This window comes from Cupressus sempervirens, chromosome 9, assembly GCF_028749045.1.
Source record: "Cupressus sempervirens isolate cs-2001-9-10 chromosome 9, ASM2874904v1, whole genome shotgun sequence".
NCBI classification, from domain to species: domain Eukaryota; kingdom Viridiplantae; phylum Streptophyta; class Pinopsida; order Cupressales; family Cupressaceae; genus Cupressus; species Cupressus sempervirens.
Window position 1 is genome coordinate 572,931,064 of NC_143126.1, and position 18,913 is coordinate 572,949,976.

Sequence of the window (18,913 nt, forward strand, 5' to 3'; positions counted from 1 at the left end):
GATCTTGCATTCTCACACAAGAAAGTACGATTTCGCACTAGATTCCAAGACAACAAGCCAGAAAACATAAAAATTAAAAAGCTAAGAAATAAAGTTCCTCCACACCGGGGAGTACCAGATCCACATCTCGAGGCAAGGACACTCGAACAATAATTGAAAGACAGAAAGCCAACAACTAAATCTAACAAGTAAACATAGCATTAAAGGGAAAGTATAGAAACATCGCAGTGTACTAAAACAACAACGCAATAAATATAAATACCATCGCAATGAACAATACAACCAAACTAAGTACGCGGTTCCTCTCAACTATAATAGCATCATAAGACCATCGTGGACCCTAGCCATCCCCCACATGTAACATCCCAAGCTATTGATTAGATTGTCGGTACTATCATATAAGGACGTCACTACTAAAACGTGCTACCACATAAGCATAAGGAAATCTAACATGCTAGAAGTAAAGCATAAGATAATCCTACAAATATGGATAACATCATCTATCATATGTTCATCATCATAATAAGGAAATGCGTCAATACTAACATCATCTAAACATGATATACAAGCATCCCAATGAAAGCATAAATCATAAGAAAGCATACTCTGAAACCCAAAGTACCAAGTGAAAACATCCAGCAACAGTCACACTAGGACAAAAGACCCATCTCTGTACACTGGTCCCCAATAGTGGTATAAGTAGCTACGCCTCCCAACCACGTGGAACCTGTAGGCCCACTCTCGTCGTGTTGATGGAGATAATGATGCAACCACAAACACACACAAGCAAATGTCCATGGCTAACACACATGCCATACAGTATGATGACTGAAACCAAGAACATAGACAACGCATAAACTACGCGTCTTGATTAGACACTGAATGGGCTACTAAGTAGGGATTGACATCATGGAGAGTCGCTTGGCATCAACAAGCCCAAGCTAGTATTAGCAGCTGCTCTCTCCAACGGAAGGCGCACAATCCAAATTTAATTATCTTAAATTTATTACCACCCAGTATTTTTATTATCACTTATATAAAACTTCTTCTGCCAACTGGGAAACGGACACCAGGCTGTGAAATAGAAGCCCCTCTATATGCTACCCTACCCTACCCATGCTCATCCAACGATGAGTGCCCGTAGGCATGCAAATTCCCAACCCAACCCCAATGATCATAACTTCTAGAAGAACCACAAAAGATCAGGCCTCGCAAGTCACCCGACAAATGTACGCGCACGTACTTGTGTGTCACGCACCACCATTACAAAGATCATAACACAAGGAGTGGATGAAAACACAATGCAAAAAGTCACTCAACCAAAAATAGACTTAGGAGGACGAATGTGGCACGCATCCCAATGCAACATAAAAGTGCAATAAAGGTTTGATCGACATCCAAACAGATGATCCAAGTCCACGACCAAAACTCATGCCAAGAAAACCTGAGAAAATAGGGTGGCACACAAAACAAGGTAAAAACCTCAAAAATTGGAAAGCTTCAAAATTAAAACCCATTTGGTCTTTGGGTACAAAAATCCTGAAAATCCAATAATATTTGGGTTCGGACACTGTATGCAAAAAAACGGTCCGCATAACAGTGCGAAACCCCAAACCCCCATCCCAAAAACAAGGAAAATGTTCATACCCGTCAACTAGGCAAAACCAACAAACAAAAACGATGAACACTAGTTCTTAGCCTCCTAACAAACTGCTACCAAAAATAGAAGCTAAAACGAAGCAAAAACAAGATAACTGGAAAGCCCTACCAGACAACAAAAGGGGCAGAAATCGAAAACAGCTCAATAAAATAAATCGCCCACTGATTCTATCGAAAATCACAGCAAAGCAAGGTCTACCCGAGCCGGATCCAACAAGACTGATCTCACAAAATCCCACGCTCACAACTCTCAAAACAAGCAGAAAACCAATCCTTCAAAAAGAGGATTTCAAAAAAGCTCTCCAATTTCTAAATTGCAAAATTGAAAAGCGAGAAAACAAATCCCTTTTTCAATACTTATTCACGTTTCGAGTGAATAGTCAATTAGGGCTAATAGCCAGTTAGACTAGCTAGACTCCGAATCAACCCAAACGAAAACAGGTTATTCCTCGTAATGGGAATTCACCTAAGGCAAAGCTATCAAAAATTAAATTGAATAAAATTTAAAATCTAAAAACCCAAAATCACAAAAAAACCCTTTAAAACTTTTGCGACAATGCAAACCTCTAAATGCACATACACACTCACTGGTCTAATCACATAATGCAAATGAGTTTGGATTAATAAATCACTAAAAAATTAAATTAAACAATTAAAATAAGGATACATCAACCATTAAAAGACGACATTGGTAAAATGTGAATAGCTGAATCACTAACTCCATGTGTCACTACCAGGTATAGGCAAGCACTTACATGCCCTAGCCTACCTTTCATTCTCCTAATACAAGTTTGTTGTTAGTATTATTTGGCAAGAATAGCAATGTGCTTGGTCTTTCCTACACACTAAAACACACGATCAAGTGCAATTGCATACAATATCATAGTCGAAGCAATAATGCATTAAAAATACCTAATTAATCCATTTACATCACTCATGTTCACATAAAGCATAAAGAGACAAGAATGAAGTAAATCACCATAGCATAAAATCCATCATATAACATAATCAAATATCATCACAGATCTACTATCATCTCAAAATGGCATCAACATGCAAATATGATAAACTAAACAGCATAGCAGTATAGCATCTACGATACTAAATCAGAGTATAGCATTCGACCCTCAAGTCATCTCAAAGTACATAATAAGAGTATCAAGTATCTCTTGAATCAAAAATAAACAAAGTATAGACTGCAAACACGAGAGGCAGTATAGATTAAATCTGATTTTGTGATTATATTGAACAGATACATTTCCCTATGTGTATATATATATATATATATATGAATGCACTTATTATCACTACCTTCGATTCATATTGGCCTCCACTTGTTGTTAAACATACTCTATCACCGATTTCATATCGAGTGTGATGTATCGATAATAATTTTGGATCAGGAAAGATAAGGTTACTATCACCGATCTTAAATAACATTGCTTTGTTAAAGATAAACCAATAGTTATGCCCACGAAGGGTCATGACCCTACGTGGCCTTTGGCCATGTAGAGTCATGCCCCTATGGGAACGTAACTTTTCATTGGATATATATTATAGCATCGGTGGGACTTATCATATATCAATTACAAGTCATATATACAAGTCCCAGCGATCTACTCCTCTTCTCTGCGGGTTATTACAATCAATCTCATCAATACTCCATTGGTGCACAATACTAAAGATTACTATACATCGACTGAATCTAAAGATCATATCGATTGCTATCCAAAGACAAAGATCTACATCATTGTTTCTACAATCTAAGATACCAAGTAAAGATATTTTTTAATTGTTCGATTCTAATATAATAGCTTTCTCTATCAGAGATCCTTAAAACTAACATGGTATCAAAGCCATCTTGATAAAAAATTCTATTATTCAAACTTGAAAATAAAATCTCAGATTTCAATATTAGAATTTTTATTCTCTAAATCAAAATGGTTAATCGCATAAGATTAGAGGATAGACTTGAGGGAGCATCAAACTTTTAATAATGGAAAATTCGAATCATGATAGTACCAAGAGAAATGGAATTAGAAGAGTACATAGAATTAAACAAATCTATTCCTAAAAATGAACTAGATAAAACAACATGGAAAAGACACAACAACGAGGCCATGAAAATTATTATAGACTCAGTGGAGGATCATATTCTTCCTTCTATATCGAGTCTTAAAATTGCTTTTGAGATGTTCTCCATTGGAAAGAATACTGACGAAATTAGTAACACAAGCAGATTGCTAACATTGAAGCAAGATCTACTATATGTCAAGATGAATAATGGAGAAACTATTACGTCCTATTTCCTAAGAATCTCAGAATTAAAAGATCAACTTGTGACCATTGGAAATGAAGTAGATGACAAAGAACTTAGCATTATAGCCCTAAAAGGACTACCACTGTCTAGGGAGACATTTATTCATAGACTAAGTTCTCGACCAGATCTTCCTGAGTTTGAACTACTCAAAAACGAATGCACTCAAGAAGAGTCAAGATTAATTACGACAGGAATCATTTCAAATCAAGAGGGATAATTTCAAGCTCTTCAAGCCAGTACCAATAATAAGGGAAGAAAGAAAGGGAATTCATCAAGACAACAAGGAATTCAACAAATCGTACAGGAAAAGAGATTGGTCCAAAGTAAAATGCTTCAAATGTGACAAATTCGGTCACACCCATAACTTTTGTCCAGAATGGGAGAAAATTCAAGCAACCCTAGCAGAAGTTAAGTATGAAAAGGATGAAAATCTTGCATTTTAAGCCATTGAACCAAGAGATAAAAGGGAACGAGAATCCTATAGTGAGGAATCAGAGGGAGAGTGATACATTTCCAAAGTTCGAATACATAAGTGGCATATGCAATGTTGTACTCAGATAAATCGGTTATCTATAAATTCAAATTTTGAATCAGAGATATGGTATATCAAGATTGATGAGAAAACAACAAATATTCTTACTGAACCTCTTGCCAATGTTAAATTGGAATATTTCAGAGGTAAACTTGATCAAATTGTAATTTTTGAATATTGAACTTAAGTTTCAATTTATATGTGTGTTTATGTTTCTATGGTTGTTTAGTTGCATCAGATATGTAATGAAAGGTGACAATCTTTTTGGACATATATATTTAGAAGGTAATCTTTGTAAAGTGACGATCTTGTAAATGATAGGCTTGTTATTATGACAGTTTTGTCCCGGATATGTCGGAAGTCATTGATAATGAATGCATCATGATTACTATAGATATTATTTCAAACAATTAGATATCATAATATATGCTATGACAGTGTTCATAGCATGGTGATTTTAATTATTTGACTAGTCACTATTTTAGAGTGTTAAAAGTCAGATAATGTGTTATATACAAACATTTTGTATTCTTGTATTTATTGAAGAAGCTATTACTTTTTTCTCACTAAGAGGGAGTGTTGAAGTATAGCTTCTGTCGAAGTAATATTGAACAAATTAAATCTGATTTTTGTGATTATATTGAATAGATACATACACCTATACACACACACACACATATGTGCACATATATATATATATATATATGCAATTAATATCACTGCCTTTGATTCATATCGGACTGCACTTGTTAAACATACTCTATCACCAATTTCATATCGGGTATGATGCATTGATAATAATATTGTATCGGGCAAGATAAGGTTACTACCACCAATCTTAAATAACAATGCTTTGTTAAAGATAAACCAATAATTATGCCCACCGAGGGACATGACCATACGTGGCCTTTGGCCACGTAGAGTCATGCCCCTACGGGGATGTAACTCTTCATTGGATATATATTATAGCATCGGTGGGACTTATCATATATCAATTACAAGTCTTATATACAAGTCTCAGTGATCTACTTCTCTTCTCTGCAGATTATTACAGTTAATCTCATTGTTACTCCATTGGTGCACAATACTGAAGATTACTATACATCGACTGAATATGAAGATTATATCGACTGCTATCCAAAGACAAAGATTTGCATCATGCCTTCTACAATCTGAGATACCAAGTAAAGATATTTTTAAATTGTTCAATTCTGATATAATAGTTTTCTCTCTATCAAATCAGATATCCTTACAACTATCATTTTTGGACCAAAAAGCTCAAAATTATGCCAAATTTTGTTCAAGTTCCTTTTCAAGAAACCAGAATCACCCAAATTAGATCTAAATTCCGTCTAGGTTCTTCTACAACAACTCCCAGCAAATTTCAGTTTTTGTGGCAGACTTTTGACCCAATCTTATAAGGACCAAATTTTTGAGCAAATCAAACAGTGAATTCCCAAGTCCAAGAGCAAATCAAACTAGGATGTGTAGGAAATCAGTATCCAAATGATTCATGTCTATAGGATGAGTTAACTCTTAACTCCCCTAACCCCAACATATGAGCCTATGAAAAACCATCAAAAAGACTAACAACCCACCATACTAAACTGATTAGAAAGGGAACATTACACATGCCTAGGTTCAAAAACATTTTATATTTTTCTATTTTCATCATCTTTAGAATGAACTATAATTAAAAATGCAGCATGTTATATGTGCCTTCCTCATTACAAATCTTCAAAGTGAAATTTAATTGGCCCTTCAAGTAAAAGCAGCGAACCTATTGCCCCCTCTTTTAGAAAATGCATACACTTAATAGTTTCTCTAGCAAGGAAACTCACAAGGTAAATCTATGTCTCTCTCGCATTCATATTGATGTTAAATTGTAAGGTGTTGTCCTGTATTTTGTCACCACAAAATGTAGGTAACAGTATGAAATTTTTCCAACTTAGTTTCACATTTCTCTAAGTTAGTTCATTATTTAATTGGATAACATTGCTCAATCAATCGACCCCAATTGATATATTAAATTTTTTACTGAAGGCTTTCATCAAGTTTTCTTAATTTTTCTGTTTGTGGAGCCTATGCTTGACTTTTGAAGCCTTCAATGTCTTTTTTCTCATTTTTCAGTGTGTTTGTTAGCCTTTGGTCTTTTGGTTTTTCTCAAATTATTGCTTTTGGTTTTCCCTTCAATTCAATATATCTTAGGGTTTAATCGAAGTTGGCAATCGAAAGATATGACCATTTTAGTCCCCAAAAGGTGGACTCTCTAGATGCAATTGCATAATTCAGAATATCATGTTATATTTTAAAGTTGACATTCACTTTTTTTAAAAATATAACATAAATTGACTTTATGTTATGTTTTTAAGTTACTTTATCACTTAAGTGACTATAGTGCACTTTATGTTATATTTTCATATTGAGTTGCTTTTTAAATTTTTCACTTAAGTGACTTTATGAACTATATAGTTTGATTTAATTTTTGAGTTACTTTATGTTTTAATTTAAAACATCTATGTAAATATGACTTTTTGAATGATATTTGCACATTTATTAAACTCTATAGTGTAAATATTATTTTTGACCCAATTAAGTGGTATTTCCTCTAAAATCAATTAGACATGTGCTTGATTCATCACTTAAATTGTGCATTATATGTCTTTCGACCCAATTACATGTAAATATGCATTTGCACCTAGAGACCATGTTTTGCACAAAAAATGCATTTTATAAACTTTTTAAAATATGTAATGCTCATCCTAGAGTGAATTTTGCATATTTTAAAATGTGCAATCACCCTCCTAGAGTACATTTTGCACTAAAAGGCATATTATAACATGTTTTTAAACTATGCATTGCTCCTAGATTGTGTTTTGCATCTTGAGGGAAAATGCATGTTTTTATTATATGCAATTACACTCCTAGAGTGTGTTTTGCATAATGAAGCCAATCCATATTTTTTAAAATATGCAAACTCACTCCTAGAGTATGTTTTGCATCTCTTTTCATGCATTGGCAAAGAGAGAACCCAAATTTGAACATTCAAGGGGAAAAAAAATCATGTTTCCCCTCTCCAAGAGAACGTTTTTCTAGAGTAACAAGACTCGCCGCGAGTCGAGCGAGTCTCCCAAGTCGACAAGTCAAGCAAGGCTTGTCGAGGCAAAATGACCCGTGACTCGAGCTCGGCAGGTCAGGTCAGGTGACTCGCCTGACTCGCGGGTCACGACTGTCGTGACCCAACCGCATCAGTCAAGTTTCAACTAAGACAAACAATTAAAAAATGGTTTTTTTATAAAACATTTTTTAAAGTGATGCATTTCATGGATTTGATGTACATTTTGATGGGTTTTATGGATTTTATATATCTATGTTTACTATTTCCTTCAGCTATTATTTAGTATTTAGCAATTTACCTATGTAATTATGTAATCGATATATGTCTAAGTATGTGATCAAATTACCTTGTATTTCGTGATATTATTGTGTCTTTAAGCTTTATTCAATAATGGGTGCATGGAATGTTCTTTAAATCCTAAAAAATCTCAAAATTTCAAGGGTTTTGTTAGTTTGTCAAGTCACTGGCAAGTTCAAGCCGAGTCATGAGTCAAGTTACCCTTGCTGACTCCGAGCTGGGTCAGAGTCTCATTACTTTGCATTTTTCATCAAAAATGCTTAGATCTGCCCATGTAATGGCTTGAAAACTCCAAGATCAAGGTTGGTTTTGCATATTTATGCATTCCCATGCATTAGGCATTGAAATCCATGCAGCAAACAATGCATTTTGTGATATTTGAAGGGCGTGTTTTTGTCAAAAATGCCCATATTTCTTTCCTTTTAAACCACGAAATCCATCACAAGGGGGACTTTTTGAATTTCAATGCATTCACATGCATTTGGGGATCATGATTTTGCATATCCAAGACCAAAATGACCCAAATTTTTGCATTTTAGAGCCATGCTTTGGTGAAAAATGCCCAGATTTGGGGCAATTTTGACCATATTTTGGCTCAAATAGAATTCATTCAAAGGTTCTGATCCATATATTTTCTATCAGTGAACACATTTATGCCTATCAATAGCAAAAACAGCTTGTTTCATGGCAGCAAAAGACCACAGTTTTGATAAAAACAGCTTTAACTTAGTATTTTTGCAAAAAATGTCTTCTGTATTGAAGGAAAGGGACCACATTTTGGGGATTCTCATGCAAAACGTCCATTCATTGCACATCAATGTCCATCACTTACAAGATTGATGGAGTCAACATTGTTGTTTGAGAATTCGGATTTGGAGGAGAAATCATCTTCAAACCTATCAATCTTCCTATTTTGGCTCTTTAGTCTCCAAGTAAGTGGACATTTTCAACTATGCTTATTAATTCATGCTTATCTTGCTATTTCCATGCATATTACAGCTTGTTATTGCACACTTGTTCATAGATATGCCATGAAAAGTGCATTTTGCTTTTAAATATTATGAAAACTCTCATTTTCACACTTTTGGATTTTTCCCAAACACCAAATTTGAGATTGCACTTGAAAGCAACTTGCTTATTAACATGTTTGAGTCTAATACCAAAGGTATGTTTTGTATTTGTTTTCATTGTTTGTTTGCTTGCTTTCTTACTTTTCTTCTTTTGGAAGAAGTTGAAAATTTTTCCCAAGAATGCAAGTGCATATTGCATCACTTACCACCTTTCCATGCAAATGCATCAACATCTTTTCATATTACACCAATACATGTCAAAACCTATTTACATCCATTCCTTTCATATGCAATTACATTCTATGAGCATTTACATGTAATTCCATTCTCCATTCACATTTACATGTAATCTCATTCTCCATCCACATATACATGTAACTACCTCCATACCCACTTAAATGTAATTCCATCCTCCGAACCTAATTACATGTTTACATCAAGTCATGATTACATGTAAATCACTTTACATGTAATTGCATCTAGAAAATCCGACTTTCGTAGGTCACTCTTTAAACACCAAAGTCACCATTTGCACAAATCCATATGCATCCCAACTTGCATTCTTAGTCATACTCACAAAAGCCCATCTTTGCCCACATGCAATCCACCCTTGAGAGTTCGATTTTGGCCCTTTTTGCCCAAATACATATGCTTTTTGGTGCATTTCCAGCCATCATATGTGTTTCATAAGTATCTAATCCATACTTTGAACACTCATTCCCCATGGATTCATCATTTGTAACTCAAATCCAAAGGTTTTCATGGATCTAATCTCATTGAAAGATGTTTTCGTCTTCATGTTGTGGTGAACTTTTCAAGATATGTCAAAACTTCTTCAAAGAACAATGACATCCTGTGCTTTAATTTTCAAGAAGCAATTATTCATGTGGTCCCCACTTTCCCAGTGGCTAACTTAGAACCTGAGTTCGTGTTTTGAAAATGGATAAAAAAGGTTAAAGGTACTAATGGAAAGTTGTTTCGAGTTTACATCCGAACACCATCGAGAAGGTTTTCAAAGTCTCAGAGACTCCAATTTGTGCTGATCTAGAAAGGAGAATTTACAACAACTCAAACGAGAAAAAGCTTAGTCACATCAAGTTTTCAAATGATAACAGGAAATTCATCAAATAGAGTCAAAGGCTAATAAAAAGATGCAACACCATGATTATCAAGGTGAATGCAGTGGCATGAAATACAGGGATTCTCGATCCTGTGATCATTCGAGATAGCATCGCCAAGTACAAGGACTTTCAAAACAATCCCTACGATTGTTTCAATCCTCTCCCATCTTCTTCCTTCTTTAGTTTTCATGTTTGTAAATTAGAGAAGATGTATTGAATGAAATTGTGTAATTACATGTAATTCAATTTACATGTCCTTATGACATGTAATCTAATAATTTCTCTTGTTTAGTTAGAAAAAGGTCAAAGTTGGTTGAGTTGCTCCCACTTTTTCAAAGTGTCAGACTCCAATTTGTGTTGATCTACAAAGGAGAATCCACAACAACTCAAATGAGAAAAAGCTTAGTCACATCAAGTTTTCAAATGATAACAGAAAATTCATCAAATAGAGTTAGAGGCTAACAAAAGACGCAACACCATGATTATCAAGGCGAATGCTGTGACATGAAATACAGGAATTCTCGATCTTGTGATCATCTGGGATAGCATCACCAAGTACAAGGTCTTTCAAAACACTCCCTAGAATTTTTTCAATTCTCTTTCATCTTCTTCCTTCTTTAGTTTCCATGTTTGTAGATTGGAGAGGATGTATTGAATGAAATTGTGTAATTACATGTAATTCTATTTACATATCCTTATGACATGCAATCCAATAATTTCTCTTGTTTAGTTAGGAAAGGTCAAAGTTGGTTGAATTGCTCCTTTTTCTCAACTCCTTTCCCTATATAAAGGAGTGCCCCCTTATTGTAAAAATCATTTTTTGTTATATACAAGAAAGCTCTACCAAACTTGTGCAAGCATAACTTTAATTGTGTAGTACAAATTTGGGAGAAAAGTGAATAAAAGAAGCAATTGGATTCGAAGTTTTGATTAGAAGCAATTGTGAAAGGGAAAATTAGAAGCTTTGACTGTAGTTTGTGCCTATTATCTTTGATTCATGTTATTATTGTGTGTTCAAAATAATAGAGCATAGTGAGTTAAGAAGCAATAGGAGCCGAAGCTTTGATTGGGAGCGACAGTGGTGATACATAGACTAGGAGCTAGAACTAGAGCTTGTATTACCATCTCAAATTTACGAAAAATAGTTAGAATTCCCTCCTTCCAAAAGTCTTTGTGCCCCAATGGTAGAGGTTATTCTTATAAAATAGGTTAAAACAGGACTTAGAACCAAACTAGTATGCTTTCAATCAGCCTTTGAGTTGGTGTGAGTTTATTGGTATCACCGTTTATAGCTATTAGATAAAAGTGTAGTTAGAAATTTCATCTTGCACATTATTTGCTCCGCTGGTAAGTGGATTCTTTCCTAAAAGCTAAGAGGAAAGAATATTGGTAACACCCCTCATAAATCTCTCAATTTCTTGCTTACCTTGAGTTGATCCAAGGAACGGTGAGAAGGGGAAGCCTTCTTTTTAAGGTAGGAGAGACTCCGTCTCATATGTTGTAGCTGATCATCCTATTTTGCAACTGAATTTTCACAAAATTGTCGGTTGCAAAAAAACCCATCCAACATAAGGTAATCCTTTGGTTCATATGACTGCACAATAATAATATAGTTCAACAGCCATGAGACCTATGCTTAATATTTTCAATGTCATGCAAGGAATTGTAAAAGGAAACACAAAGAAGATAAGAGAAAGGACATCTTAAAACTTGTGTTCCCATGAAGAAATGAGCAGAAATTATGTAGTAAAAGATATTAAGAAATTTTCCTGGGATTGTACGATTTCTATGACCAGGCTTATGGAATCTAGTTGTTGAATTTTATATTGATTAGTTATATATTTGTTTGAACATGAGATTTTGAAGATTTACCAAGAAACAGTGAACTGTTCGGTATAGTAAACCATGCATATGGATGGCAGAGATTCAAGTTGGAATAAATCAATTCCTCTCCTCTAATGATCTCACGATTTCTATCATCTCAGAAAATTCGTCTGTCAGAGACTTTTTCCAGTGTTTGTGTCCTAGTCAATCCATTTCATAGCCAGAAATCCGTCAGATTGATCAAACAAGCCGAGCATGTTTTGATTTCTAATATTTTTCTAAAGATATTTTTTCTATACTTAATAGAAGAATTTGTTGAAAGACGTTGAACTATGTGACACAATCAAATGCATAATAGGTCGATGAAAACATAATGTCTACCAAAATGACTCCTCTATCGTTACGGCTTCAGATTTGATGACCAACCGTGAATTCACTGTTTCTAGATTTATGAACGACATGTATGCACAAATGTATATCCACATATGTTTATATATGTGTATGCATGTATATACATGTATGTTCTGTATAAATGAGTATATATATGTGTATGTTTAGTATGCACAAATATATGTCCTTACATGCATAATCAAATTTATAGACTATATTGGACTACAGATCTTTCAAGATTAATCGTGTAGGCAAGGCTGAACAGTTCAGTGAACAACTCACTTTTTGGCTTATGATTTTTCACTTCACCTTAATTATCGTATGTGCGTGCATATATGTATGTCCATTTATGCAGTAATACATATTATTCAGATGAATAAAATTCTGCGATGCAAATCTTTTCACAATCTGTATGAGATTATATGTGCAGGCAAGAGATTAAGCATTCTTGTGAACTATAATCACTCATGGCCTGTGATTGTTTGCTTTCCCTTGATTACCATACTTCGAGTGAGGACTGTAAACATTTATTAAGGTATACTCATGCCATAAGTCTTTGGACTAATATGTTGAAATAAGGAAATTTGCTTTTTAATACGAGAGATATATGTTCTGGAAAGCCTTCTTTAAAGTGTTTTGATACTAATAAAGTGCGCAGAACGGTTCTTAAATAATACAGGATAGGTGAAACACTTCCTTATGCAGTAAGTACCAAGACCTATCTAGGATTTGTATAGTGAATATACCCTTCCCCGCCAAAAAAATGATTAGAATACATGTCCATTGAGATTGTATATTGGATCACTTATTCTGATAATGACCCGACCTCAGATTCTGGAGGCACAATTCTGTCGGTGTACTTGGGTATGCCTCTTTATCAAAAGTACGTAATTTATTAGAAAACTAAGTAAATCCAGGCAGTAGAATTGAGTAACACCGGTCACAATCCGAAAGCTCAAGCAAATACTCGCCATGCAAATACGAAATAAAACCTATGCAAGCAGATCCTAGCCAGACATAGATGAACACCTCGTGAAATTGTGCAAGGCAGCCAAAGACAAGTCCTACGAAAGGGCCGACCAAATAGGAGAGCTTCCCCAGGCGCATCCAAACAAATATGACACCATCCTTAACATACTAATGCCAAATTCAACCAATATCAATTGAGGGACCACCCACAAGAGGACACCGTAAAGAAAAATGGGCCCAATGTTTCCTAAAATCTTCCAATTCTCCTGCAATTTAAAGATAACAGAGGAGAAACTAGCTATTCGTGGCAGGAAAAAGAAGTGCTCCGCAGTTTGTGTAGACAAACAGATAATCCTTGACAGTTTAAACTATCAAGGGAATAAACAGGGAAAAGAAAGGAATATAAAGAAGGATACATTTTTTAAGTTGCAACTTTAAACAATTTAAAATATTAATTATGTAATGGTTTACAAGTTTAAACTATAAAATATGAGAAGTAGGTAGATTGGGAAAAGAAAAGAATACAAGGAGAAACTGGGTTTTCATGGAAGGGCAAAAAAAACTGAAAAATTCAAAAACCGTAATACTGTCGTCCATAACATGCTGAGAGCAACAAAAACCTTTCTTGACTGACTAAAGCGTCAGACTGTTAACACCTTTGGTGTCGCTTATGTCGATATGGACAACGGGCAATCTGAGGTAAGGATAAACAGGGGACTGCCGAGAAAGGACCTGGCAAATGTGCGCGAGGCAGCATGAGCAAATCCATCGGGGAGGCCATATTTGATTTGTAGGGTATGGCCAATCTCCATGTTAACATGAATTAGCCGGAGGAGGTTGCTTAAAGAATTGCAATAGTTGTGCCTGTTTTTGTACTTGAATCTTTCTTTATTTTTCCTCTGGTGACGCTAGTTTTTGGTTGGTTGTAGACAGTCTTTGGCGATTAGTTGCCTGTTGCTTGGCTGTGTATATATCCTTTGGAAAACTGCTTTACTCAATTTAAAACTTCTCTGTTGAAATCTATGAAAATGTCTAGTTGACATGAATTTTATAATAACTAGTGGTTCATAAATTAATTATCAGAGATTTATTAGTAACTTTTTTCATCAAAAATTATAAAATTGTAATTTTAAAAAAAAAAAATGATCTTTTTTTTCAACATACACACAAATACAGATTATAAAGGTTTGTGTAGTCTTCAAGGTATTAATAATACAAGGATACATAGGAGTCAACATTTCTTGGAGGGCTAAAATTCTTATTGCTCAGCTGAGAACTAACTCTCACCAACTTCGTTGTGAGACCGGACGTTGGAAGAGGCCAAAGGAGGCTTGGGAAGAAAGAACTTGCAGATTCTGCAAATTTGGGAAAGTGGAAACTGAACAGCACTTTGTTTTAGAATGTGAAGCCTACAAGAGTAGTAGAGATAAATTTGCGGACACTATATGTGACAATTCTTGGCATAACCTATTCAACGAAGAGTACATTGAGCAATTGGGTGGACTCATCATCATCCTACACAAGCAACGAACATTGTTACTTAAGTCTGCTTGAGTTGTCTTGCTGTCCCATAGGCTATTTTTAGCCTCGTGGACGTTAAAATTTTATCTTATCTTATCTTATCTAATACTTAGCTTGCAAGGGCTCCACCAGCAATGCTTAATGCTTTATGCATAAAGAGGGTTGATATTGTAGAGTAATGGTGAAAAAGTGGCATTGCTAATGGTGTCACAAAAGTTCACACTCCACATAGGGCAAAGTGAAAAGGAAGAGGCCCTCATTTTTTAATTTGGAGATTTAATATAGGATTAGAAATTGTCATGAAACATTTTTTCGTCCAATTTATTAATAGATTTAATTTTTTTCAATTAATTTTACTATTATTTTATATTTATTCACTTTCTTTAATTAAATATAAAAAATAATAAAATTCATGATATTAGTAGTTTTTATAAATTTTAAAATGTAATCTACACTACAAAATTCATAATCCATGCACCTGAAAATAAATTTAAAATGTTCAAAAAAAACAAACAGAAAATTACTTTTAAAAATCTAGAAGACCCCATCTTATTTGTATTGGTTGGTCCCTCCATTTTAATTTGCTTGCTTCTGAGTCACTAGTATGTATGGTTGCTAAAATAGGAATAGATATTCTTATTTTACTCTTAAAATGAACTTAGTCCATTCCAAAAAATAGTTATTAGAATAGCTCTCAAAAACTGTGCGATGAAAATACAGCTGCTATGTGGTGACTGCGGAGTAGAACAGAGTATACAGAGTATACAATGCGGAGTAGAAAGAAAAAAAGACATTTTCCTGTGAAACAAAGAAGGATCGATCCGATTATCTTCATAAATTTGACAGACCCAAGATTACCTTCATAAATTTGGCAGACCCAAAATATTCCTCTTGTTTAAGGCGAGAAGTTCTCACGAAACGCGACACGTATGTTGCCTTTCCATCTTTTATTCTCAAGCCATGCACCATTCTGTACCAGATCCAATCCCCAGTCAGAACTCAAAAACACTTGAGATATGCGTAAGAATCTCAACCTTTAAAAAATACTATTTTAGATTTATTTTCTTAGTTACGCATGAAATTAAACATTATTCGATGTCCTTTCTTCATCGCTTTAACCCAAAGGATAAAAGTTAAATGTTGCATCCCCTTTATCGCATGTTTTCTCAACACTATTTTGCCATCTAAAGTTTTGGATTTTTTTAATATGTTTTATAAATTAATGATAAATAAACGATTCAGAAATTACAAAGAGATAAATTCAGCAAACTGTTTAAACAAATCAATAATAAATAAACAGCCTGCAAATCGTTCGTTACTTGGAATTTCAGCCGTACAAATAATAAACAATGTATAAGCTTGTTTAAGATTAATCTACGGATTCAAACTTCTGGTACCGACTGCCTGCTCAACAGCATTTCCAAATTTTGAAGATCTTTTGAATCAGTTCTTAATTAAGAAACGCTTTCGGCGCTAAAAAAAGTTGAAGAAACAATGGAAATTGAACGCACCCGTCTCCGTCGAACCTGCAAGCAACCCTAACAAATTAGCACTCCTTCGCTCACAAGATTTATAAATAATGAAATCAGAGTAATCAAATTGAAGCTTGATAGGCGCAAAGAAAAAAATTGTTACCAGTGATAGGCAGCAACTGGTGCAAATTTGGGATTGGGGCCAACCCGCACAAATTCTCCATCCAAGCATTTCTGAGTTATTCCAAAATAATTACGCGCCAATAAATAGATCATATTTAACAGTAAGCATATGATAAAAGAGAATTTCCTACTTACAGGGAGATATCCGATAACAGGCAAATCTGCATGCGGTGGAGTTTCATGCTGGGCAGAAGCGAAATTTCCAGATAAATAATGCAGGGGTTTGGCGGAGGCATAAAGAGTTCGAACCACCAATTTTTCGGCCAAATCGATCAAAGATGAGACCGCGCCCTTTTTGGGACAAGGACACACCTCCATTATGTCTCCTCCATTTTGGTTGGTGATTTTCGAAGGTTTCTCCATGGATCTCCCGTCCTATTTCCTTACCTCAATAGAAATTCTCTGTAGTTTTGTGTTAACATTATTTGCAATTGAGGTTCCGGACGCAGCCACGGTGTAATTGTTTGAGCCTCGTCTGTAAATAGATTTAGAGAGGTGGTGATGTAACAGCCTTGTATTTACAATCGAATAAGATTGAAAGATTTTTGTTTTGTTGGGGGAGATTTTTAACCATTCATAAGGTTGGTGAAAGATGGAGTTTTTATTTGCGAAATTACTAGACCCTGCCTTTTAAAAGGCAGAGACTAATGTTTTCATATAATAAAAACGATTAATACTGCTTCCAGAGAAAATAAAAATACCATATGATTTATACTCATCTGCATTAGAGAGATAATTATAGAAAAACGTAGGGATATGTTTTATTGTCATACATCACACTTGCAAATAAAAATTTATGTAGGGGATGTCTATTAACTATTGAATTTTTTAGGCATCGTTAGCATTTAATTTATACAACAGTTTGTATAAGTTTTAGCTATTTGTTTGATTTTTTTCCCAAACACCATTTAAATATAATTAATGTTTTATCAAATAAATTTAAATATGGTAGTAAAATAATTTAATATTTTAAGTTATAATTTTTGTTAATGTTTTAGCGTCATAAAAGTAAAACATTGATTATTTGATATATTAATCTGTGTTTATGTTTTTCAGATAAATTGTTATTGGTTATTCTTATATATATTATATATATATTATATATTATGCATTATATATCTTATATATATAATATATATGATATATGTAATATAATATGTATTATATATACTATGCATTATATATTATTATATAATAATATTATATTATTATATTATATTACATATAAGGTTAATATATTAATATATAAGATGAGATATGGATATAGTTATTTATAAACTAAATGGTGATTAACTATAGAGACATGTCTCTTCCTGTCATATTATACATATATGAGATCCAAATCTACATTTGGAAATCATCAATTACAATTGAAATGAAAGTACATATGCAAAAACGATCTAAACTATTTCAACATGTTATCAGAGCCAAGTTGCATTCTACAAATGTAAGAAAGGTATCAAAGGAGATTGAGGAAATACGTGAATTTGGATTGCTATGGATGAGGGCACATCTCACATGTTTGTATCAAAGAGGGGCTCACATTGAGGAAAGAAAGATTAAGTTGGTGAGTGATATGCTACTTGTATGTCAAGAGATCACTTGCGCTAATGGTGTAGTCAACTCAGGCTCGGTGGGAACTAGAAGATAGCATGAGATTTATAGTCCATTATCGATTCATATCAAAGATAATAGATTATGATCAATGGTTAGATGATTCGAGCTCAACTCTTATAATGATCCGCAACACTTCTAATGGATCGATGGGCTCAGATCTGAGGAGAATGCCACTTTGGGTTGGTTGGTGTAGTCCAAGGAGAAGATCAATACTGCAAGTCACAATTTGTCAGAGTGAAGTGAAAGTGGGGTCATCCATTGTGACATCACATTGAAGTCAGCAAAGAACAAAAGCCTATAGATAACCAAAGAAAGAATCCACTGGTAACAAACAAACAAAGAACATTTAACGTGGATAGCATAGATCAATCAAAAACAAAAGTGGCAGGCACATTACCTCAAGTCGATATAGTCATGCCCTTTGAAAATGGAGTAAGTCAGGCAATATGTAATGTGGAACAAGCTCCCAGAAAGGAGGCATACAAAGTATAATAGTGGATGATCTACATGTCCAAAAGTCACCTGCTGTGAGGAAAACCATTTACAAAGGTATCAAATGCACTTGGAATTCATTTAAAATCTAACACTCAGGTCACTCTGTCGAAGCAAGCACACAGTGGAAGGAGGATCGTAACATAGTCATTTCGTTAGCACCTGCCCTTCATTAAGTGTTCAGCAAGAAGCCTATCTAAATCGACCATGATATAGAGGTAGGGCAATGACATTCCATCCCCGGTTGGGAAATTTAAATCTACTTGAATTCAATAGCTAGGATGAGTCAATTTTCGTCGAGACAAAGAGAAGGCATTTTTGGTTAGAT

At 34.4% G+C, this 18,913-nt stretch overlaps 1 protein-coding gene across 1 annotated transcript in view; it reads right to left on the reverse strand.

Moving 5' to 3' along the window:
* LOC149539958 (carotenoid 9,10(9',10')-cleavage dioxygenase-like) overlaps nucleotides 1-16,987 on the reverse strand; it is a 118,656-nt gene extending 101,669 nt beyond the window's left edge. The window contains exons 1-4 of the mRNA XM_089801179.1: nucleotides 16,612-16,987; nucleotides 16,457-16,527; nucleotides 16,333-16,347; nucleotides 15,680-15,791 (exon numbers count right to left, since the gene is read on the reverse strand). Coding sequence (XP_089657305.1) covers nucleotides 15,680-15,791; nucleotides 16,333-16,347; nucleotides 16,457-16,527; nucleotides 16,612-16,839 — 426 coding nt within the window. The 5' untranslated portion in view covers nucleotides 16,840-16,987. The remainder of the gene's footprint in view (nucleotides 1-15,679; nucleotides 15,792-16,332; nucleotides 16,348-16,456; nucleotides 16,528-16,611) is intronic.
* Between the last annotated feature and the right edge of the window lie 1,926 nt (nucleotides 16,988-18,913).